The following is a 24,975-nucleotide window of genomic DNA, read 5'->3' as shown; positions in this document are numbered from 1 at the left end:
CCCTATCTGCAACAATATTTCTCAAGAACTGTCCTGTAATGTTGATAATGAAAATTTGAGCGAAAACTAAAAAAAAAATGAATACGTGTATTTACAAAATGTTTCAGGTTTCTAAGATCAAAATTCACCCTAGTCACATCCCTTTGTAAAATAACAGTGACTGAGATGAACCTAAATCTTGATATTTTTTAAAAATTATTTGAACAAAAAAAGAAAATACAACGGCAAATGCTACTTTCAGAAACCCATTTTTAGCACAGATGTCAGGTAGAAAAAAAATAATTGCCAAATAAATTGCACTTTAATTCAAGCAACTGATGAATGCTATCAATCGTTCTGGATTATCGACTGCATTTTGAAAATTTCTTTTCGCTTCAGCTTTAACGTTTGTTCCCAAAATCTTGTCAAGGATTAAACGATTAAAATTTGATTGGAATCAACTGCACATTCGCAAAAGGAACTGAAAAATGCTTAACGTTGAAAGTCGGACAATATTTACAAGTCAACAAAAGCCTTGGGTTTCTCCAAAAATAAACAAAAAGAAAAGGGGTAAAAAAAAAAGGTATAGATACAAGAAAAGTTTAATATAGAATATTTCATAGCGTCAAATAAAGAAAAACTTAAAGTGCATATACAAAATATTAGAGTACATGTAAATACATGTATAACTGAAATAATGATACAGATGTCTAAACATAAATAAGCATGTACATATTCATAAGGGCCATTCAAAAAAAAAAAGTTGTTTGGGTACAAATTTCACAGTCCCAGAATTTTGCTGTTAAATTATGCAAATGAATTTTGCGGTACTATCATAGAGCTGTATTAAATTACTAGAGCGCCAACTCCTCATTCTTGTGTGCGGAGACGCTTTGAAGCCGTCCTGGGTGCAGACATTTTGAATTCATGTGCGTGTTTGTAGAACAATGAAATTAAATGGAGTGAATTTTGAAAGTGTACTCCAAATGCAACGCGCAACTAGAATGTACTGAAATTTCTTACGCGTGTTACGGTTTTAAAAATAAAACACGGTTAATCATCTGCAGCGGATACGCACACGCGTTGCACTGTTTGCGTAGAGCAAAATGACACGCTCATTTGCTGATCGTGCATTTGGTTTTTGGCGTATCGGCTTCGAAGACGCACCGGTATGGAATACAAACACAGATATGCAAATAGCCGTACAAAATTTCTAGTTCTCCATAGGTTTGTGTACAAACATGGATGCGCCCAGCTGGCATTATTTTGTACATGAGTCAGCGCTCTAGTAATTTAAATATAGCTCTATGGTTACTATTTATTTCCCACTATTGAAGCGGGCCTTTACATGCCCGAAGTGAAGCGGGTTTTCAATGTCTACCATCACAACTTTGAATTTGATTCACAGATTTTACAAAAGCGTTTTCAATATTTGCTTTTTTTCACATTAAACAGAATTTATGCACAATTTATGATTTCTTCAGCAATTTACACTCTCGCCTTTTGGGCTAAATCAACTCCGGTTTTCAACAATTTGAAAACGCAATTAGTTTCATTTTGGCCCAAATCAACAGCAATTACATATTATGAGAGTAGATTACTCCACTAACTTTTAAATGAAACTAAACAATACTGAAATTCAAATATGTACAATTATTAAACATATCAATTCAATTATTTTCGTGTGTGTGTGTCGAAGTATAAAGCACATTATCATTTAACAACCGATAAGTTAGTTCATTTTAATACAAGCAGTTTTCATATAAAACAGCAAAAGACTGTGTTCCACACACACTGAAATGTACAACAAAACGAGAAAAGTGTGGCGGAAAAAGGTTTGGAAACTGTTAAAGCCTCGAAATATAATACAAATTCAAAAAACTTTTTGAGAGAAAAAGAAGGGGGAACAAAACTTTCAGAGCCATTTTTAAAGAATAAAACAAGTCACAATTTGAAAATCGTATGTGGATTAGGGTTCAATGCGTATGCGTGTGATATCTGGGCAGGATTTAAGATACACTAAGTTTGGATCAAATCCTGAAATAAAGGTTTTTATTATTCATGTCACACTTTCAAAACATTTATAATAATGACACCCCCTAAAAGGATACCTTGCCATTCTCCATGCAGTACATCTTTTTGTTTTTCAACTAGGGAAACGTCCTTCATGCGCATGTGGTGTATAAGCATGCAGTTACTTTGTATTTTCATCAATAACCCTCCTATGCAAACATACATTCCGTACAAAGTTTCCTTTCAGTCAAAATCAATCAAGTGACGGTTTTCAAGAGTTCAGAGCTCCCAGCCTACAAATAGCAGGATTGACTGGCTGTGACTGTTTATGTAACTTGATACAGCTATGACTGTAGGTGATTGATAAGCCAGCTGTGTCTACCACTTGCCTGCTTTAGGCTTGACTGAATTTGACTAGTCACAGCGCTTGCTTGAAATATGATCTGACTGCTGGTGACTAGCCAAAGTACAGCAGGAGAAGTATTTTTTGACGGTCTGTGACTGTTTAAATAGCAGGAGGGTTAAAGGGTAATATCATGCACAACTTGAACCAGTGCATGTCATTTTCTTTTGGTAAAATGACACATTTATTAACTGTTTAACAAAAACAAACAACTTTGAACTGGCCCCAAATTGTCCCCAGACGGAGAGAGTTTCACTCTTTGCAGACTAGCGATATTTTGTACAAACCACTGCGACAAAACTGATCTGGAATGATTGACGATGTCAAATGGAACTACTGCACCTTTGTTAACACTAAATGGAGGGAAAGGACCAAATAGTGTTTGAGTTATATGTACAGTTGTGGTCGATGCTCATACCAAGTTTCACAATTTTGGGTTAAATTGTCAAAAAATCATGCTGGCTCAGCTTTTACTGAAATTTGCTTGCGACATGCAAATCTGGAAAACCAGATCTTCAGAGACTACATCAGTAAAACGCGGTAATTCTAACCAAACAGATATTTCTGGGCAACTGTCACGTCTGTTGTCTTTTTACAAAGATCCCTTTGTCAACAATCATTCAGCAGTTTCTTAAATAGAAATTTGGGCAATAAGATAGTTTCGGTTTGTGGTAACACTATAATAACTACCGTCGTTCAGTAGATTTAGTTCTGATAAGAGCGGTCCTGCTTAGTTAAAAAAGAACTTGTCCTGCTTATTATCTACTTTCGCTAACCGCCTTGTGGGACTTCTCGCAATTATCGTTACTGAGGCGGAGTGAGATAAGTTTAGTATCAACGTTTCGATTAGCCTGCTCTAGTCATCTTCAGGAGACTGAAGAAGATACGCAATGTTAACTTTTGTACCCTCAAAATACGAAAGGGGTGGATTACAAATGTATTTTTGAAGAATTGATTTTTGAAGACTTGAGTTTTTAAATTTGTGTTTCAGTATGGAATTAACTTGGGGAATGAGCACTTCTTTCCTCCATTGTTATTTGTCAAGGAATTACTTCAGAAGGAAACGTCTGTCAATAGTTTCTTTGCAAGGCGGACATTTCTGCTTAAAATTCAGTTTTATTAACTCTCTGATTCTTGTTAATGCCATAGTTGCCATTTCTGAGTAGTCTCTGAAAACCCAGCACTGGTACTCCGCATTCACTGAATTACACAGTCAAGCAATTCTCTGGTCACCAGTTAAGATAGGTTTGTGTTCAGAAAGCATGTCAACATGTACGAGCCGGGACCGTGGAAGTTTACAACTATACCCAAAATGGTGAAACTATGAGCAAGGGACTAATTAAAACTGTTAGTAACTTTTCAAGTAATACATGCTTTAAGAAACCTTTCATAGTCACTATAACTACAGGGTGAGTAAAAAAACCTGAAACCCAAATGTCGGGATCATTGTTTTAGTGAAGTTCTGCCTGTAGCAAGTTTTCTTTTAGTACAAGAATAATTCAAATCACTCATGTAATTTTCAAGTAAGTGTTCTATCAGCAAAACGAAATAAGGATGTGTGTGAATTGTTTTCGTTTTGCTGAAAGAACGCACAACTTTTTTGTGATCCATGGACAGAACTTTAAAACGGTAGTTGCGTTTCAAATTCTGTAACTTGAAAAGTACATGAGTGATTTGAATGATTCTTGTACTAAAATAAAGCTTATGAATTGGGCTTTCATATCCTAGATTTTGAAAGTGCTACATGCAGAACTTCACTGAAACAATAGTCCCCACATTTGGGTTTCGTTTTTTTTACTCAACCTGTATAAAAAAAAAACCAACTTTTTTATTTTGGTCACTTTTTTTTTTCAATGAGTGTCAAGGAGACAGAACCTTGTTGTTAGTTTTGTGAGGGAGTTGTTTCCAAACAGTGGAAACCGCTGAAAAGCACAAAAGATAGCAATTGAAAGGTGAACTTTTCAAGTAAAATAGCTGAAACAGAAAGGCAAAATTCGTACAACTTGACGGAAGACTTAGTAAACATGGCTTTCAAAAAAAGGGAGAAGTATTCTACAAGCAACTCTTTCGAAACGAAATATCGAGATGAGTTTGAGCTAACTTGTTAACACTAAAAGCCGATAGCAATAACTCTCTACTATTTACACTAATTTAACAATATCTAGCATTAAGCCTTTTTGCGTTTTTGGCATACCGACTTATTAATGCCTATATCACGCTACAACGTACTGTTTTTAAACATTTCGTAGTTTACTTATCTACAAGTATAAATATTTAAGCATGGACGCATCACAATGCAGTATAAGCAGTTTTCATGCTTCGTAAAGAATTGAACATTTCTGAGTTTCTACTTCCATGTCTTTACAGTCTTTGGCTAAAAAAATTTACTAAAATAATATCTGTGTTTTTTTATAAATATTTCTTGGGTTACGTTTAGGGGTAATGAAGCTATTAAACTGTCACTTTTCTATTTGCATAATTAGCAAATGTTACTATTTTGAGGCCAAATAGACCATTTGAAGTTTATTTTGATTTTTTATTTTCAGGGGGTGGGGGATTTGAGTAACAACGCTCAAAATCGAAACTTGAATATTCCTAACCTTAAATATTTATGTAACAGCAAGTGAAGAATATATACGTGTATATATATATATTTTTAGAAAAGAACCAATTAATGCGCACTTTGTTGATGGAAACACAGTGTTGCGTAGAGTGATTTCGCAAATTTGGTAAACTCTACAATGTTTAAATATTTTTTAAAATCTTGGACAAGGAGGATTGCAGCTTTACGGTATATTTTTGAGAATGATTTTTACTCTTGTGTGTAAGTTATGTGACACACAATACGTGTATCGTACATTGAATGAAAACGACAGGAAAAACGTATGCATACTCCGTCGTGTCCGATGTAAACAACCAGGGTTATTTTTGTCTTTTCTCAGGAACGGTAAGACATTAGGTGGGTTTCCTTTCAACCAGATTTTTGAAATCGGATAAGTAAACAATCCAAAACATGAAATTTTTGGGGATTTCAGGCCGTCATGTCCCTTTGGGTTTCTGATCTACATGTACAATGACCTCAAATAACGTTTTGGCGAGTAATTTTTTTCGAGGTATATTGCAGATGATAAAATGGCCTTTAAAACTACTCGAGATTTCATGTTAAAATTATGGTTAAATGAAGAGGTAGCGCGTGTTAAAGCTTGAGACTCAAACTAATGTACATGTATCAGGAGGGCCTAATAACCATAAGTATATGCCATTCATGCACAATACGTAAGCATTACAACTCTCTGAGTTTCTGAATTGAGGTTAAATCCTTTCCTTGTGGAGAAAGGATAAAAACTGACTTTCCGATACTTATAATTTTTTTTTTTAAAGTCCACTATATGTTGCAAGTTTATAGGGAGGAAAAAGTGGGATACATATTTATTTTGGAATAGTATTAATTGGTTACCATACGATTGATAAAGTGAGTAAATTGTCCTTCTTCGTTACTTGCTTCTTAGAGACATGCGACAGAGAATACATACTTAAGTTATTTATTGCCACAAAGCAGAAATGGACAAGTGGACTGACTTGTCAAAAGCTTGATAGCACATTCAATGTCCAGGAAAAAAAATTGCAGTTTACTTAAGGTCGAACAAAGTGGCCATGCACACCAAGTGCAAACTTGTTTAGAAATTTCTTAACGTCTCCATTTTTGTAACAGTATGTTTCGAAATTTAAGTCTGATATTATTCATTTCAAGCGCCCTCTTTTAAACTGAGTTGCACATTTTCAAAACTGCTTTTTTTTGGATATATTTCATAATATATCCTCAAAGTTTGCTTTAAACATAATTTGGTCTTTTGTGCTAAATCTGATTCTTGGGACATGCATGTTTGAATATTACAGGTTTTTTTTCAGAGTATAACTTTAAAACAATGAGAATGTTCCCAATTGAACCAAAGTTTCTTAACCACTTTGCGCCAGGATTATTTTTGCCGAAAAATCTTGATTTTTGCAAAAGGCAGAATTTTGCAGCCAACTTCTGATATACAGCCAAACGCCACAAATACTGATTCGCAAGAGTCATTTCAACAGTTTTTGTACGATTTTTCTTGCCGAAACCTCATGTTTCAATACTCCGGGGTGTGCACTGGAGCATAAATTGTACAACAACAGGCCGTGCACAACGGCCAATTCAAGATCAACACACGGTCCGCCTCCACAGACTTCACAGACTTTGTGTGTGTGTACAAAAGGCACGAGGGATTAGCGTGTGTAGACGTCACCCGGAGGCGAGTCGAGGCAATCTTGACGTTTTAATCCGTCAGCCGTGCCTGTGTATAAGAACGGCCAGTGCATGGTATCACGTCCTCCGACGCGAGCTGGTTAACTACAGCTAATTTCAATATTAAGTTTTGCCCTTCACCGATGTATAAACACTGTATACTCAGTGTGTTACCTCCCGAGTGAAAGTGTGAAAAATCACTCAGTGTTTTCCCCAGAGAGTACAGGAATCCGGCGACCAGAATTAGAAGCTTTTACTGCGATGGTGTCATGCTGACGCGCGTACTGCACACGTTCTTAACGTTGAGGCGCGTGCCCATTTTGGTATTCCTATTGGTAGAAGGAACCTGGAGTGCGTGCTGAGCGTGCTATGCACGAGCCTTGCACCACCGCAGAAAAATGGCCGTCGCCAGAGTTGTCTATATGTCGGTGAAGGTCAAAATTTAATATTAAATTTACATCACCCCGACGCAAAAAATCCATCGTATGAATAGTCACAGCTAATTTGTTATAGTTCACAAGAATTACCTGTAACTTTCTTGTAGAACAAAATAAGCAAAATATCATCAAATAAAGAAAATCAGTATCTGCTCCTTTACTGGCCAATTAAAAAACTCACATTCACAGAGCAGATCACTTGCAAACAGGCAATACTTTTAAACTTCTTCCTTTGAGTTGATTTCAAAAAAAGTTTTACAGAAGCTTAACGTGTTATTCCTCTCTACACTGCGACAAGTTAAAACAATATACAGACTGGTATTTTACAAGATCCAAATTGCATTGATATTAAACCTGCGGGCTTCCGACCCCAGGGTGTAAGTGACGTCGACGGCGCGAACGTCTTGCTACTAGCTGACGGAGACGGGAATGGCGGAGGATTGGCTGTTTGGAAAGTTGAGTTTCTCCTCAATCACGGCTGCGACTCGCGTTCGGTCGCACTGAAAGGAAAACAACGGAGACCACACTTAAATCCTCTTGGGCATATTTACCAGGAAGTAGTCAAGTCTGTACACTAGTCCAGTCACAAGTATATCACAAGTCAATCCACAAGTCCAGTCACAAGTATATCACAAGTCCAGTCACAAGTACATCACAAGTCAATCCACAAGTCCAGTCACAAGTATATCACAAGTCAATCCACAAGTCCAGTCACAAGTATATCACTAGTCCAGTCACAAGTACATCACAAGTCAATCCACAAGTCCAGTCACAAGTATATCACTAGTCCAGTCACAAGTACATCACAAGTCAATCCACAAGTCCAGTCACAAGTATATCACAAGTCAATCCACAAGTCCAGTCACAAGTATATCACTAGTCCAGTCACAAGTACATCACAAGTCAATCCACTAGTCCAGTCACAAGTATATCACAAGTCAATCCACAAGTCCAGTCACAAGTATATCACTAGTCCAGTCACAAGTACATCACAAGTCAATCCACAAGTCCACTCACAAGCATATCACAAGTACATCACAAGTCCAGTCACAAGTAAATCACAAGTCCAGTCACAAGTAAATCACAAGTCAATCCACAAGTCCAGTCACAAGTAAATCACAAGTCAATTCACAAGTCCAGTCACAAGTGGCCTTTGTCAAAGCTCATTTGAATAGCTTGTGAGTTGAGTTGGGACTGGAGGACTTGTGATAGACTCGGCTACATCCCTGATATTACAATGGAATGCAATCAGCACCATTTCGGAGGACAACGGGATTCAATATGTCAATTACCAGGAATAAAATGGGGGAAAAAAATTAAGAGAGCTTAAATACAGCTGTTTAGGTTTTTTAAAAACTTAAGTAAGTCTATTTCCAAACAAAGCTTGAGTGAGATGTAGAAACTGCGCCCTAGAACATTAAGCGTGCCACACTGAGCTCCAGTGATACGCAATATAAGGCTGCCTGAATATTGAATATTCGATCATCAAGTCATTCGAGCGTCCAGTAACATCAATCGATGCACACAAATTTTAATAAGTGCACATTGCGTGCAACATTTTACTGGCATGGCACGCAGTTGCTAGTCTATGTAATAGACCCTGGCGGTGGCGAAGCCGACCATAGTCTATGATACGTAAACAGATTCAGCGATTAATTATGCAACTAGACTGCATATGACCTCGAGAAACTGACCAATCAGCAGGCGCTTTCTATACCTGCGTAATTCGAGCTCCCCACGTGCGTAAACATCACGCCCACGATGAGTAGCATTTTTGTACAGGTTGTTGTATTACAAAAACGCGTCATCGAAATTGACCAATCACAATCTTAGTCCTGATTTCGTATGAAATGACATCACGCATGCTTGGATATATACGGGTGATACTCAGACTACGCAGTTGCAGCCGGCATTGTAAACTTGATCGGCGAGGTTCGAATATTCAGTCAAACACAGTTTCGAATAATCAACTACTAAAATATTTGAAAATGGACAGCCCTAATGCAATAGAGCGCCCTCAACCACTGCGCAATGACCAGATACTCACGTCGTTGATGAAGCCGTATTCTACGAGTTCATTTGCAAGGCCCCATGGACTGTCGTCTGAAAATGGAGCACAAAAAATTTAATGAATTTTGTGACTCAAGTCGAATCAAGTCATTTCAAGGAAGTGACTTGAGTCAAGTCTAGTCATTAGGTGAAAGGTCGTGTCGAGTCACGTTGAGTCACAGTGTGTGGTCGAGTCAAGTCAAATTTATGATTGAGTCGATTCGAGTCACCGACATTTGAACACCATATAATAAATTACAGAATGGAATAAGAAACACAAGGCACCCGTTTACTATGAAGATCAAAAGACTTAAAATATGCTGCATGGTACCCAATAGACAGCTTCTGTTGGACGTACCAAAGATCTACATAATAATAACATAATAATAATAACAAGCATTTATATAGCGCTTTTACGCCACAACGGGGTATCAAAGCACTTTACAATTGATATTACCCCTGTTTCAACGGGCAAACACTCCTGAAACCTTCTCAGCTCCCTGGGGGAGTATACAGCTTGATGCTGCCTGTTAGGCTCAAGGAAGCTTAATCAACCACAATAACCGTCTCTGCCCTCACAGGTACCCATTTACTCCTGGGTGGAGAGAAGCAACCAGTGACAAAGTGCCTTGCCCAAGAGCACACGCACCATGACATTTAACATTTAACAGTTAACAAGAAGTGAAACTTCTGTTTTATCAGGTCGGGAATAATCTTTACACTGATAATGTCAAAACCAAATTGCAACAAACGAAACTGTTTCTGATTATACACAAAATATCTAATTATTTTTTTTTGAAAGCAGGACATAAATTTAGCCGGAGTTCCATCAACGGTTTAAGAAATCGCCTGAAGCCGATGATGAAACCAAGAATTTGGAAATGCGTTTAAAGTCTGGTTCCGGGATAGTGGTTTGTGCGTTACATTACAAAACCACCAGGTGGGACAGAAGTGTCCGTGATGCGGCGTATATTTGTACGTGATAAGCAGCCACAACTTGGCGGTAACGCGAAGTACACGTGCGAACATTAACAACTTTGTACCGTAAGCAGGCTTGCAACTGGGAATTTAGAAGAAAAAAAACAAGGAAACTCCAAACCATACAAGACTTTGTACAGTATTTTTTTCAATTTGAAATGGCATTCATGAGAAGTAAAAAACGAGGAAATCAGCGGACCTGAGGAAAAGTTGCATGCCTGCATAAGTCACCGCAAGTATATTTTTGCGAAGTTTTGGGACTTGAGTGTTATTAGCTCAAGTCAAATTGAGTCTTCTGATAAGGGACTCAAGTCGAGTCAAGTGATTTGCTTACAGTGACTCGAGTTGAGTCGAGTCAGTTACCCGTCGGGACTCGAATCGAGTCACCAAAAATTGCGACTCGAGTCAGACTCAAGTCGAGTCATTGACTTGAGTCATTACAACTCTTGATCGGAAGGTTGATTTTGCAGAGGGAGAACCAGAGAACCCAGAGAAAACCCTCATGGCACAGGAGATAATCAACGAACAACTCTACTCACGTATGACCCGAGCCGGGAATCGAACCCGAGCCACAGTGGTGAGAGGCGAGCGCTTTACACACAATGCCACCCATGCTTAGGGAGAGAGGGGGAATAATTAACACCGGATAGTTGAAGTGACCCTACCTGCTCCTATCTCACAACTCAGCTGCCTGTTCATCTTATCATCCATTCGTAGTAGTAACTCCAACTGCACGCAAAAAAGAAGAAGAAAGACTGATTTATAACGATTTTTTTTCTTGAAACGTAATCACCAATCTATCAGCAGAACAGAGCAAACAAAATGTGGGGCATGATAGCTTGGCATGATAGCATGATAGCTCAAGTTTGGTTTAAGTTCTATTCAATATGTTGGCGGCGTCACCAAACCTTGCCGAGCTTTTTAAGTTTGCTTTCCTACTTCATATCACACTGCTACGCATGATAGCCAATTTCAAATTTGGGATCCATTTTATTTGATTCTCGGGCAGAGTTGTCCATGCTTTAAAATAAGCGTTTGTTTTTGTATGCGGTGTCTGGGGGTAAAAACAGAATCAATTTATCACGGCACGAAGCCGAAAACAATATTTTTTTCTTCAAAGTTATAATGTTACAATTGTACCCATCCAATATGCAGTTATCACATAACATATTATTATACGCAAAATGGAAAAGGGGGATTGTTTATCAGGAGGAGTGGATGTAATATATTGAAAGTGAACATAAACGTGTAAAACACAATGGAAATAACAACACCAAGTACGCGATATAAATCCATTACTTGCTACTGCGGTAGCCCATCAGGATACAGGAAGCAAGTTTCCTGCCCAGGGGTTACTACAGAGTAAGCCCTGGGGGCGAGGTTGAGGATTCCCTCTTATACAGCTTTCACGAATAGTCATACCGCCCTCTACTGTGCATGCAAGGATCCTATACATACCTTGAGTTTCCCTTCTTCCTCCTCCTTCATATCGCACTGCATCAGCACGATGGCCCTACTCTCCACCTCCACCGGCTCTGGGGTCGTGCTCTTGACTGACTCCGCCGTCTCAGGAGACGTTGGCCTCGTCTTGGCTGGGTGGGGTTCTGGTAACGCGTACGCCGTTAGGGGATAGACACCGATTCTGCAGGGTCAAATTTTCAAAATTAAATCTTAAGTGACTGTAAGTTATTGACAAATTGGGCTGTATAAGATTGCCAACAGAGGGCTGTGTAAGATTTGAAGGTTTGCATGATGAGGTTTGTGGGGTGCTGTGGTCCAATGGTTACGGTGTTCGACTCGTGTGCCGTGGTACATGGGTTCGAATCCTGACCGTGGGAACATGGTGCTTGTGCGCTTGAGCAACTCAGCAAGGCACTTTACCATTATTGCTTCGTCCTTCGGATGGGACGTGAAGCCGTAGGTCCCGTGTGTTGTGCAATGCATGTTAAAGAACCCAGTAACACTTATCGCTAAGAGAAGGGGTTTGCCCCGGTGTTTCTGGCAGTGGCTGCAATATGCGCCGCAGCACCTTGTAAACCATTATAAAGGTGCTACATAAGGCCAAAAAAAAAAAGTCTCTGGTTTCTGGTATGGAGCTTGCCCAAAAAGTGGTGCGGCGACGCGGCTTTTTTTTTTTTTTCACCTGATTTTTTTGCTTCAAATGTCGGCTGATGACTGCAAATGGTGCCCGACTAAACTTAGTGCAAATATATGGGAGTCCAGAGAGGCCACATAAAGCTTATTCTCGACCATAACCCAATCTAAAAACACATTAAAAATGTTCAGCAGCAGGATTCCAGTCAAACCAGTGAGTTTGGCGATTTTGAGACATCATCTTTCATTGAAAAAAAAACTTTTTCATTTTGCCGACGCGCATGGCTACGGCGACGCGCGCGCATACCAGAAACCGGAGACTCTTTTTTTTTGGCCTAATGGTTCTCGTATTTCTCATGTACTTCATTTACCTGTCTTTAATAATAGACATAATTTCCAGCGCCTTGAGTACTTATTGTTGGTGGATAAGTGTGCTATATAAGACTTCAGTATTATTTTTATGAAGGTAGCAATAAGATAAAGCTTTACGGTAGCACCTTGTGACAAGTCTCTTTTGTGAGTTTGTGAGGTTCTGAAAAGAACCGGGGAAACTCAACTTTTCGGACAGTATACTCTGCCTGTTGTCTGGAGTACTGCTGGGCGAGTAACTAGAGTACTCGCGAGTAGTTTATGTTAATCATTGTTCTACTCATGAGTTTTCATATTCTGGAGTACTTGTCATGGAATGAGTAGAAGCAAGTACAACAAGTTAGTCAACAAGAAATGACTCGGTGCAGAATGAGCTGTGACTTGCATGCAATTTGCTTGATGTTCGTCATCATCCTCTAGCGGTCACAACCGAGATCTCGTTCACAATGCCACGCCAGGTGTCTTTATCCCTCATTATGCTTGATGTTATTTTGGACGAAGTCAATCACAATAATGTTTAAATGTCATTTTTCTGCTTTGGTTGGAATTTAGTTAACTTCTCACAAGTGCTGGACTACTCAGTGTAATTTCTCTTCGAGCACTTGAGTTGGAAAATCAACTACTCGCCCAGGCCTAGTCAGGAAACAGTACATCTCAGTAGGTAGAGCGCTGGACCGGTAACCCTAAGGTCGCAGGTTCAAGCCCTGCTCCAGAGTTTCTTTGTTTCATTTTCTAAGTATTGTGACTGTAAGTATGTTTTTTTGTTAAATCTACCATTTTTAGACCTCAGAAACTTTGTCCTTCATGTACACTGAAGATTTACAGCACTGCTGGATCTCCACTATGTCATGCCATGCGACGAAAAGAAATAAACAGAAATTTAAAAACTCACTTGACTTCTTCGATGAACTTCTCGATTTCGAGGGCTGGAACCTGGGAAACTCTGTATTTCGAAAAAGAGAGAGAAAAAGGAATCGTCCAATGAAAAGCTGTTAGAAAATCTAACTGGAAGTTTCCTTACAGGAATGAAAATCAGTCTACGGAACGTAGAGAACATAGTGAGAATTTAATCGTATAATGTCTGCTGCATTTGTTGACTTAAACAATACACTGCCTATGGCTCCGTGCGCCAACAAAAGAGGGCGATTTATTATCAATTTTTAGAGCCCGTGTACGGGATACACAGTGTGTGCGTACTGTACTGTACTAGTTTGTGCGCGAAGTACACACGACTTCCTGAATGTGCCAAAGCTATTAGCCACAGCGTCTTCGCGTGAGCGTCGGGCGTTGTCGGCGCGCAAATGCGTTTTATCTTGCGATGGTCTCCCAGACTAATCCCCAACCCCAATAACTTTGGATCATTCGAAATACGCAGCAGATGAACCGGGAACTAGTCTAGGTCTCTCCCAACTCTCCATTTTTGGCCGTTGAAGGGGTACTTGTGCGCAAGATCTGATACACCGTGCCCACTGGAGACATGCACACAATAGGGAACAAAAGATTGTATACGTCTCCACAGGGCAATTTCTATAGATGAATACGTCTCCACAAGGTTTTCACGAAATAGATATATGGATTTTACTCTAAAACTAGGAATTTCCCAAGGTATGTTGATCTGTCGCAAATGGTCGAGTTTCAGAAAAGGGATATTAAGTCCGAACTTCAGCCAAGGAAATTAATTCTGGTTAAAATAAGAGCATTTTGAAACTGTACTTTCAAATTCGAAAACTTTATACACGAGAACAAAGAAATGTCTCAACAAGGATACAAATTTCAGTATGTGTGCCCATACAGCGCCCAATGCTGTGTACAAACAGAATCAATGTAACTTCTTGACAAATTCTCCAGACGTCCTTAAGGGGTCTATTGTTCTATTGTGTTTTTTACCCCATTAGGAACCTTGTATATGAACAGTGTGACACACATAGAGCGGCTATGGCTATGTACATGTACTAACCTCCATTGCACGCCTTCCCGGCCGTCATGTACTACACTGGCTATGACTGTGTCTGGTGATAGTCTCTCAATCAGCGTGTTGTCAGCATGGTCTAATACAGCTACAAAATACAAATATCAAGGTTACTCACTAGTATACGGCTAGCACTACACTATCCACTTCCTTACAAACTATGGCTATGACTAGCAGTAACACACAAGTCTATGGGAAGTGGCTTAAGCCTTTCAATAGAATGTATAACTATAAGCCACAGCCAAGTAATTCGGACATGGCTTAATATCTGAAACACTGCCTGATTGGAAATGCTTTCGTCATGTTTTCAGAATCAAACCTGTGCTTACAGACGGTAAAATGATATTTTCAAAATTAAAATTTTCAGAGCTTTCAATGGTAACTGAGTATTGAATGCAAAATTCAGGTCAAGCTATCTGTTTATAGTTATCCTCCTGAATACTCCACCCGGAAGTGTAACAAGGAGGCCTTGGGGAAGTGGAACTAAATTAAATCCTTAAAGGTGTTGTGGTTTGGGGCGTCTATGCTCTCTTGAGGGAGCTTGTTGCATTTCCGGATAGTTCTGGGTAGGAATGACTGCATATATAGATGTCTGTCCTGGCTGCAATTTCTGTGAACTGGTGGTTGTGAATTCTACGAGCCGGTGCTGGTTTGGGGACTATGGATGCTGGGTTAATGTGAACTATGTTATGTATTATTTTGTAGAAGTAGGTAAGTTGGTTAACTTTCCTTCTCTCTTCCAGTGAAGACCAGCCTAGGATTGTCAACATGTCGGTCACACTGCTCAGCCTGGAATTCATTACAAAGCGAGCAGCCCTCCGTTGCACTTTTTCCAGGGATGTTATGTTCTTAGCTATGTGAGGGTTCCAAGCAATGCTGCCATATTCTAGGTGTGGTCTGACTAGTGCTAAGTACAGCTTTTCTTTGACTGATCTGGATGCAGAATGAAAATTTCTTTTGATGAAGTTCAATATACGACTTGCTTTGGATGTGGCATGTTCCGTTTGACGATTCCAGCTTAGGTTATTCTGAATGATTATTCCCAAATATGTGATGTTGGTTTTCTCTACGAGGTTGGATCCTAACATGGTGTAGTTAGTTTTGCCAGGGACCCGCTTCCTGGAGATTCGCATGATGTTACATTTGCTGGAGTTAAATTTCATTCCCCAGGTTTGTGCCCAGTTAGCCAAGTTGTCCAGGTCTTTTTGGAACATCAATGCATCAGTTGATGAGCAGATCTTCCGGTATAACAGGCAGTCGTCGGCGAAAAGGCGAGTTGTGCCAGTCACTGATTTGCTAATGTAGTCGATGAAAAGCAAAAACAGGTGGGGGCCAAGCACGGTGCCTTGTGGTACGCCACTGTCGACACTTTGCCATTTCGAAGATTTTCCATTTACCACAACTCTTTGTAACCTGTTGGTTAAGAATTCCTTGATCCATTTCTGTGTTTTTCCCCTTATCCCGTAGTAGTCTAAGTTTTGAACCAGTTTTTGATGAGAAACTACGTCGAACGCTTTGGAGAAGTCGAGTACTGCCATGTCTGTGGTGATTTGATTATCGTAATTGTAGGAGATGTCATCCAGAGTTGTTACGAGTTGGGATTCGCAGGACAGGCCTTTACGAAAAGCATGTAAAGCAATAAGTATTGAGAAAATGCAAAGAATGAATGACACAGTCCTGGTACAGAAAATTAGAAAATTGTTTCGCAGGTGAAAATATATTGACTTAAAGGGAACATACAACATTTGCTTTTGCTGTAATCTTTAGAAAACAATGGATTTGGGGGGTTAGTATTTTATATCAATTATTGTTACACTGACTTGTTTGAAGTTTTGTGTTCGTAGATACTGCAAGAACCAAGAAAAACAATCACGTTCTTGTAGTCTGGTTACCTGACCCTACTTAAGATGAAACGGAGCAATTTATAGACATCATGGAATGTAAGGTCAGGGAACCAGTCTAGCTGGCTTGTACCCGTTCACAGGTGTGTAATCGATTGTTAACAAATGCGGACTAACTACATATTGTAAACTGGGGGCAGTATTTGAAAATAGCCATTTTTTTCCAATGACGGTTGGCCGACCAGCGTTGGGAATTGAAACAAAAATACCACTTTTCTTTAAAATGACAGCACACCAGGTGCCATCATTGTACAGGATGCTTTAGACTATCATTCACTAAAAGTCCAGTAAGGCCAAAAAAAACAAGTCTCCGGTTTCTGGTATGCGCGCGCGCGTCGCCGTAGCCATGCGTGTCGGCAAAATGAAAACGTTTTTTTTTTTCAATGAAAGACGATGTCTCAAAACCGCCAAACTCACTGGTTTGACTGGAATCCTGCTGCTGCACAATTTTAACGTGTTTTTAGATTGGGTTATGGTCGAGAATAAGCTTTATGTGGCCTCTCTGGACTCCCATATATTTGCACTAAGTTTAGTCGGGCACCATTTGCAGTCATCAGCCGACATTTGAAGCAAAAAAATCAGGTAAAAAAAGGACTTTTTGGGCAAGCTCCATACCAGAAATCGGAGACTTTTTTTTTTGGCCTAAGTCATTTCATAATAATTTGGTAGTTTTGTTATTTTTGATGTTTGCAAATGTTGTATATTCCCTGTAAAACACTTACTTTCGTTTTGGACGTAGCAGTGTGCTGATAGGAGTTTGAGGGAATGAACCTCAAAGAGAACCTTGTGGAATAGTAGCTCTCTGGCTGAGGGGCGGGTGGTGACGGGACCGACACACTTACGGATGAAATCCTGACAACAAAAAATAACATTAAAACCAACAAAATATAAGTATTATATTGTGGAAGCACATGTCCTCGTGGTCTGCAGCAAATTTCACGAAACTTTACGCAATGGCATACGTCCACTTGCGCCACAATTTATTGCGTAAGTTGCGCAACATTTCACGCTATGCAACATTTCAGTTTCATGAATTCTTCAAGTTCATGGCCCACAAAATGCTCTAATAGCAAAAAATGAGGGCATACAATTGTAATTTGGCCCGCGTAGGCAATGTTGGGCCTATTTACTGGTCTGCACCCAGAGAAAGGCAGGTACGCACAGCAGGTTTGTCAAACTCCTACAGTCATGACAAAGCTACTGGTATATCATAAACACTCAGAGCTAGTCAATTCTGCTTGATGCAAAAATACTGCAAGTAAAACTTGTGCGATCCCCTCGGCATCCTGGCAGTTTGTATACATGTACAGGCTGTTAGTAAGCATAATTTTCAGTGACGGCCTTGATGGTCCAATCGGCAGGAACCAGTTCTCACTTGAATGGGGAGTTTGGGTTGAATGGGGAGTTTGGGTTGAATGGAGAGTTTGGGTGAGAAACGGGCCACCATGCGGCCTACATGTATGTAGTCTTGGTGCATTCCCCTTGCACAAAGACTACATGTAGACCTGCTACTGACATTATGTTAGATTCATTAGTAATACAACTGGAGCTGAGCTCTCCAGAGACCTCGTAAATGTCCATATTGGAAAGGATTTTTTTTGATGTCGTCGGCCTTCTCTCCACAGACCATCTTTCAAGTTTGGTTGAGATTGATGACTGAACTTTATAGTCAAATGGAACACACACACCGACACACAGAAGGAATACGCAATCGCAATATCCCCCTGTCCGGTTGAAAGCCAGGGGGATAAAAAGGGAGCTCTGAACTGTTAAAAACAGTCACTTGATTGATTTTGACTGCTGGGATGGCTTTGTTGAATTTGCCAGCCAGAGAGGGAAGGTTTTAATTAAGCAAAGTCAAAAAATTGACCGAGTACACAATGTAAAATAGTTTCAAAACAGTCTAATGCTAGCTATTTCTAGGATTAACCAACCCTCTGTAGCGGGTCCTCTAGTTGCTCTATTGCGTTGTCGATAGCTTCTCGTGATATATGCTTGTTGTCGCCGTTGGTTTGGATTTCAAGCACTGCCATCTCCAAGGCGCAGATACCAAAGGCGTAGATATCCACCCCCGTCGTCAGAAGATCTTGCGACTCTGAAGAACAAAGGATTAAAATAATGAATGGGATCGGAAGACTAACGAGCTTGCAGAAATTAATGTTCAGAGTAATCAAAGAGTAGAATCTGAGCCTGTGACCTCTATCACAAGTTAATCACAAGTCAATCACAAGCCAATTACAAGCCACTTGCAGGTCAATCGCAAGCAAATCACAAGCCAAACGCAAGTCCATCGCAAGTGAATCACAAGTCCATCACCAGTCCATAACAAATCAATCGTAAGTCAATAACAAATCAATCGCAAGTCAATCGCAACTCAATTACAAGTAAATCACAAGTAAATCACAAGTCCATCACAACTTAATCACGAGTCAAATCACAAGACAATCACAAGTCCATCACAAGTCCATCACAAGTCAATAACAAATCGATCGTAAGTCAATAACAAATCAATCGCAAGTCAATCGCAACTCAATTACAAGTAAATCACAAGTCAATCACAACTTAATCACGAGTCAAAGCACAAGACAATCACAAGTCCATCACAAGTCAATAACAAGTCAATAACAAATCAACTGTAAGTCAATAACAAATCAACCACAAGTCAACCACAAGTCAATAACAAGTCAATAACAAGTCTATCACAAGTCCATCACAAGTCCATCACAAGTCCATCACAAGTCCATCACAAGTCAATCACAAGCATATCGTAAGTTACATGGAATGAACAATGAGAAAAGGAATGCCTTTGACACAGTTCATTGAACCTAGCTTTTGTGACACAATTTCATATTTTACAATATCATGAAACGATCAAAGTAAACCAGAAACTTAGCTGGTAACCTACCTCCATACTCTGGTGAGATATAGTGCATGTTCCTCTGTTCTTCCCGGTATGTCTTCACGTGGTTATGGATGGCATCGGGCGCAACTGAACCGAGACAAAAAAAGTAGGCAGAATTTATTGAACCAAGATGTAGTACAATACATACAGTCAACCAGTTTTCCCATGTGCGCCTTCCAATGGGGCTTTTGAAAGTATTTACACAGCGCCCTCTACTGTCCATGCACAGAGTTTATTCTTTGCATAGTCAATACGGTTATTCAAGAACTGACCTGAACCGATCTTGATCAGACCGTTGTGTTGGATAAAGATGGTGTCTGTTGTCAGGTTACCGTGGATGATGGGAGGATCGCACGTGTGTAGATAACTATCACGGAAAAAGAGCATACACATACGGTCAAACTTCATTTAGGTTTGAAAAACACGATGACCAAAACATGAGGCCATAGACCTTTATCATCCTGCCACCATTTCAGTCATGTTCCCTGTATCCAGTAACAGTACAGAATGACAATGTTTTTGTGCAAAAAGGAACCAGACTATTTTTCTTCCAGCCTCACTTTGGTTACGTTGATTTGAATGGGAAGAAATAAAGATGGCCGCTACATGATAATGGTCTATTACTGAGGCAAATAGTAAACATGTAATGATGGCTTTAAGGAATTGAGAAACATTATGACAAATTTTGGCAATTATCACGGTTGCAGAAAACCACATTTTGTTAACATAACAAAGAAAAATCAGCATCAATATTTAAAACCCACAAATTAAAACGGGACTTCTTGCATGTTTTGAGGATTTCTGATCAGTTTGTAATAGTTCTGTATATCTTTTTAAAAAACCTGCTTACAATTGAGGCTTGGAACTTTTGCAATGGAAAAAAGGTCCCCCACCGTAAAAAATATATATATTTGTTACATTGACTTCTGGACATTTAAATTTTCGAACACTTTAAAAGAAAAAATGTTTCAGTCACTATTGTGACTTAGGATTTAAATAATTCTTAAATTTCTTTACTCAGGCATGCAACTGGGAATTTAGGGAAAAAAACGAGGAAACGCCAAACCACACAAGACTTTGTACAGTATTTTTCAATTTGTAATGGAATTCATGAGAAGTAAAAAACGAGGAAATCAGCGGATCCGAGGAAAAGTTGCAGGCCTGTTTATTGATTCGGCCTACTGAATGTTTCATTTTTCATTTTATTTTCTTGAATAAAATGTTTTTTAAAGTTTGAATTCATTAGTTTTTGCCCTTTACCTTAATGCTGACAGGATTTGTGTACACCAACGTTTCCAAGACTTCTCCTGGATGTTCCTTTTGTCTTTCTTGATGCGTTTCAGAAACTGCCGTAGCGAACCAGAGGACATGTATTCAGTGATAAAGATTACCTGTGCACAAAAAAAAAAAAGAGAACAAACATCACAGATTGCAGCAAATGATATTTGAATCCTAAAAAATCTAACATTACAACCAGTGGTACGTAAGATTTGAGGCTTTGCATGGTGGAGATACTAAATAATGAAAGGTTTGCGGAAACACCATGTGCGAATAATTTCTCAACTAAGAGAATGGTTCTGAAAAGAACCAGAGGTACAAACTCGACGTTCCGGTCAGTATGCTCTGAACGTCTTCAGGAGAGACCAGTGGTACATTATTCATATTTGAAAGGAATATACAACATTTGCTTTTGCTGTAATTTTCACAAATGGATGGATTTGGGGGTAAGTATTATATAGAAAATATTGTTACACTGACTTGTTTTAAGTTTTGTGTTCGTAGATGCTGGAAAAACCAAGAAAAACATTTATGTTCTTGCAGTCTGGTTTCCTGACCCCACTTAAGATGAAACGGAACACTTTATAGACGTCCGGGAATTGTAAGGGCAGGGAACCAGTCTAGCTGGCTTGTACCATTCAAAGGTGTGTAATCGATTGCAAACAAAATGTGGACTAACTAAATATGGTAAATTGGGGGCAATATTTGAAAAAATGCCAGTTTTTTTCCAACGCTGGTTGGCCGACCAGCGTTGGAAAGTGATACAAAAATACCACTTTTCTTGAAAATGACAGCACACCAGGTGCCATGATTTTACAGGCGCCCTCTCTACTTCACGCACGGAGCCAATTGCGAGCATGATGCCACGTTGAAGCAATTGTTGAACACATGCTTTATACCCAAGGTTTCACAGCGCTTTACAATTATTACCCCTAATCAACAGGCCATGAGACCTTTTTCTGCAACAGCTCGAGATCAGCGCATTTGGTCTCTACCTTCACAGGTACCCATTTATACATGTACTCCTGGGTGGGGAGAGGCAATTGTAGTACAGTGTCTTGCCTAAGAACACAAGCACTGTCGAAACCCACGTACCATGGGCCCACGAGTCGAACATCATAACCACTGGACCACAAGGGTTTATGACATTTATCTAATTCCAATGATAACCTGCCACCTAAAGCACGGATGAGATTGTGATTTAAAAAAAAAAGTCTGAAAATTGATGAAAGACCTGAAAGATGCATACCGGTATCTTTCTGAATACTAAGAATGTCTTTCTCTCAGATTCAAAAAGTCTGAATTCAAACAAGAGTCTGAAAAATCTCACGCCTTTTTAAATCAGTGAGCCTTAAGACTAGGTCCAAACTACTTGGCTACGGCTTGCTATTACACACAGTCTATGGAAGCGGCTGCAGCCACTTGCCATAGACATGTGTGTTATTGCTAGCCGTAGCCACCTACCCTTGGTTTGACGTCTGTCCTGATGTCGGCCCAGTATTTGTGAAACTTGACTATATTACAATGCTCCAGCTGTATCAGGTTGTCAAACTTGACTCGAATCTTCTCCTGAAAAATAAGAAGAACAGGGAAAACAACATCAGGTTAAAAATCATGAACTGGAAAATGTTAAATGTGAAGCCATTACAGTATTGACCTCTCGCTGTTTGCGAGTTGGCCACGCCCCTTAGACAACCCTATGGAATATTTGTACGCTAAGTTTTGTTTGTCTCAGATGTTGCGTGTTCCGCTTTCATTTGTATATCATGTGATTGGACAATATTTCACAAGCTGCGTTGACGCGATTCGAACGTGATAGGTCAATTCAAGAAGGTGCATGTCAAGAGAAAGTTAAAGGTAATATACAACATTTGCACTCATAAAAAAATAGAACTACTAAATTATCATGAAATACCTTACTTGACTGTAAGTGAATAACAGTCTCAAGCATCCTGTGAAATCATGGCACCTGGTGTGCTGTCATTTCCAAGAAAAGTGGAATTTTTGTATCAATTTCCAATGATGGTCGGCCGACCATCGTTAGAATAAACCTTATTCGCACTTCACCAAATAAAAATCGAACTACTAACAGAAATGTCCAATGGTGCGTCTTCTTGGAAAGGCCTTCTTTCGCTGATTTCGTCAAAATGATGGCATGCCAGAAAGAATCATTTTACATGGAGTTTAGTTCCCTTACTATCTTTCAACCGAGTATGGTTTTCAACAATAATTACATCAGTTACTTTTTGGATAGCTGCAAATGATGGACTGTAGCTTTAACAGGCAAAGGACCTTTCCCCCAACTCCACGTTCAGCCCCATGCAATTCACATGATGTCAAGGCACTGTACTCCAAGTTTAATAGATCATAAATCCCAACGAACATGTCACGCTTCGCTGATCTGTTTACGTTATGCCTTATCCACACTGTGTATGTAATGCATGGTTGATCATGTTCACAACTACACACAATTAAGTACAGTTACCCTGCGTGTATATTCTGTCATATCTACTGTGTGCTATGCATCAAAGTACATGTACCCAAGAGACAATCAATGGTTCAACAAGTCCAAGGTTTTTACAAACGTGTCTACGTGCACCCAAAAAAGGAGAAATTAGTGAGGCGAGTGATGATTACATGTACCTAAGCATTCAGCAGGGAAAAAAAAGATGAATTCTATTTTTTTTTTTAGGGGGGGGGGGGGGAACGGGCACATGTACACTTGACAAAAAAATGTACACACAGGTTTATTCAGGCCAAAAACAAATTTAGTGCAAATATATGGGAGTCCAGAGAGGCCACATAAAGCTTATACTCGATCGTAACCCCATCATAAAACTGGTTAAAATTGTGCAGCAGTAGGATTCCAGTCAAACTAGTGCGTTTGGCAGTTTTGAGACATCATCTTTCATTGAAAAATAAACTTGTTCATTTTGACGACGCGCATGGCTACGGCGACACGCGCGCATACCAGAAACCGGAGACTTTTTTGGGGGGCCTTATGGTGTAAATCAAGCATTTTCTATTGTTCCCTTTCCCTTCTCCAACAGCTCTCATTGCTATTGTACACGTTTTCTAATCGAGGTCGTCCTCGATTTGGTTCCTGTCCTCAATTCATTGATGATGTTGCACGTGTGTGTACTCGATTTACACCATTAACATGCACATACACTTGTACATACCGATACAAAAGTGCAAACAATCATGTCCCATATTTTTTTGAAATCTTGGCCTCTTTTGCAGACTTGCCTCAATCTCTGGCTTAGTTTAGAAAAATGAGTAAGCCAAACAAAATGTGGGGAGTTGTGGTGCAGTGCTTATAATGGTGTTCGACTCAATTGCCGTGGTACGTGGGTTTGAACCCTGACGGGGAAGCATGGTGCTAGTGTTCTTGGACAAGACACTTTACTACAATTGCCTCTCTCCACCCAGGAGTATGAATGGGTACCAGTGAAGGAGACCAGAATGCGCTGATCTTGAGCTGCTGCAAAGACTTGTCTCATGGCCTGATGAACAGGGGTAATAATTGTGAAACGTTTTGAGACCTTTGATATTAAGCAGTATAGTATAAGCACCACGTTGCTAATATTATTAAAATAGAATGTTCTAAACTTTGGCATCATTATCATAGTATTTTTTCTTAAATAAAAAACATGGATCCACAGCTGGAACTGAGCCCCAGTTTTGCAAACCATCAGTGTAGAGATTTTGAACACTGTCAGCAATGTTTAACTTGTGCAAATTTTGTCCATATGGTTTGTCGATCATCCACAAAAACAGAACCGATTGTTTTTCTTGTAATGGCAGAAATCTGTTTCACTTTTTTTTTTATATTTTACATACTCCAATAAAAATACTTCCTTTTCAAATCTTGTTGAAAATATGTATCTGAACATTTCGGGGTTAATCCACCTGGCAAATGGATTTTTCCTGACAAAATATTGTGGATAGAATAGAATTGGTCATATTTTTGTTCGAACAAGAGCTGGAATTCTTTCTTTTCAAATCTTGTTTAAAAATATGTATCTGTAGATTTCAGGGAAAATCCACCTGGTAAATGGATTTTTTTTTCGAACAAGAGCTGCACCCGATTTCATGAAACTCATCGTAACTTACGATGCATCGCAGCGCTGCGACGTGTCGTATCTCTACGATGCGTCGCAGCTGCGACGCGTCCTGCAATCAATTTCACAAAACATGTCGTACGTGCGACGCGTTGTATGTGTATTTATAGCACAACTCGGTGACTGTTTTATGTATTAAGTCAGCGTACAGTAAATAGTCGTCTGATATTCAACAAAGAGTCGTCGGATCTCCGCTCGAAATT

At 39.5% G+C, this 24,975-nt stretch overlaps 1 protein-coding gene across 1 annotated transcript in view; it reads right to left on the bottom strand.

Moving 5' to 3' along the window:
* Positions 1-6,725: 6,725 nt before the first annotated feature.
* The window catches only part of LOC119728521 (nuclear receptor-binding protein-like), a 44,242-nt gene continuing 25,992 nt past the window's right edge, over positions 6,726-24,975 (bottom strand). The window contains exons 3-14 of the mRNA XM_038200793.1: positions 22,113-22,217; positions 20,631-20,761; positions 19,643-19,737; positions 19,374-19,457; positions 18,403-18,563; positions 17,191-17,320; positions 14,556-14,655; positions 13,491-13,541; positions 11,594-11,777; positions 10,801-10,864; positions 9,156-9,211; positions 6,726-7,608 (exon numbers count right to left, since the gene is read on the bottom strand). Of these exons, the coding sequence (XP_038056721.1) occupies positions 7,519-7,608; positions 9,156-9,211; positions 10,801-10,864; positions 11,594-11,777; positions 13,491-13,541; positions 14,556-14,655; positions 17,191-17,320; positions 18,403-18,563; positions 19,374-19,457; positions 19,643-19,737; positions 20,631-20,761; positions 22,113-22,217 (1,251 nt within the window). The 3' untranslated portion in view covers positions 6,726-7,518. The remainder of the gene's footprint in view (positions 7,609-9,155; positions 9,212-10,800; positions 10,865-11,593; positions 11,778-13,490; positions 13,542-14,555; positions 14,656-17,190; positions 17,321-18,402; positions 18,564-19,373; positions 19,458-19,642; positions 19,738-20,630; positions 20,762-22,112; positions 22,218-24,975) is intronic.

The sequence above is a fragment of the Patiria miniata genome, unplaced genomic scaffold (genome assembly GCF_015706575.1).
Source record: "Patiria miniata isolate m_02_andy unplaced genomic scaffold, ASM1570657v1 HiC_scaffold_20, whole genome shotgun sequence".
In the NCBI taxonomy this organism is placed as follows: Eukaryota; Metazoa; Echinodermata; class Asteroidea; order Valvatida; family Asterinidae; genus Patiria; species Patiria miniata.
The sequence above is the reverse complement of the archived record's forward strand: the minus strand, read 5'-3'. Positions and strand labels throughout refer to the sequence as shown.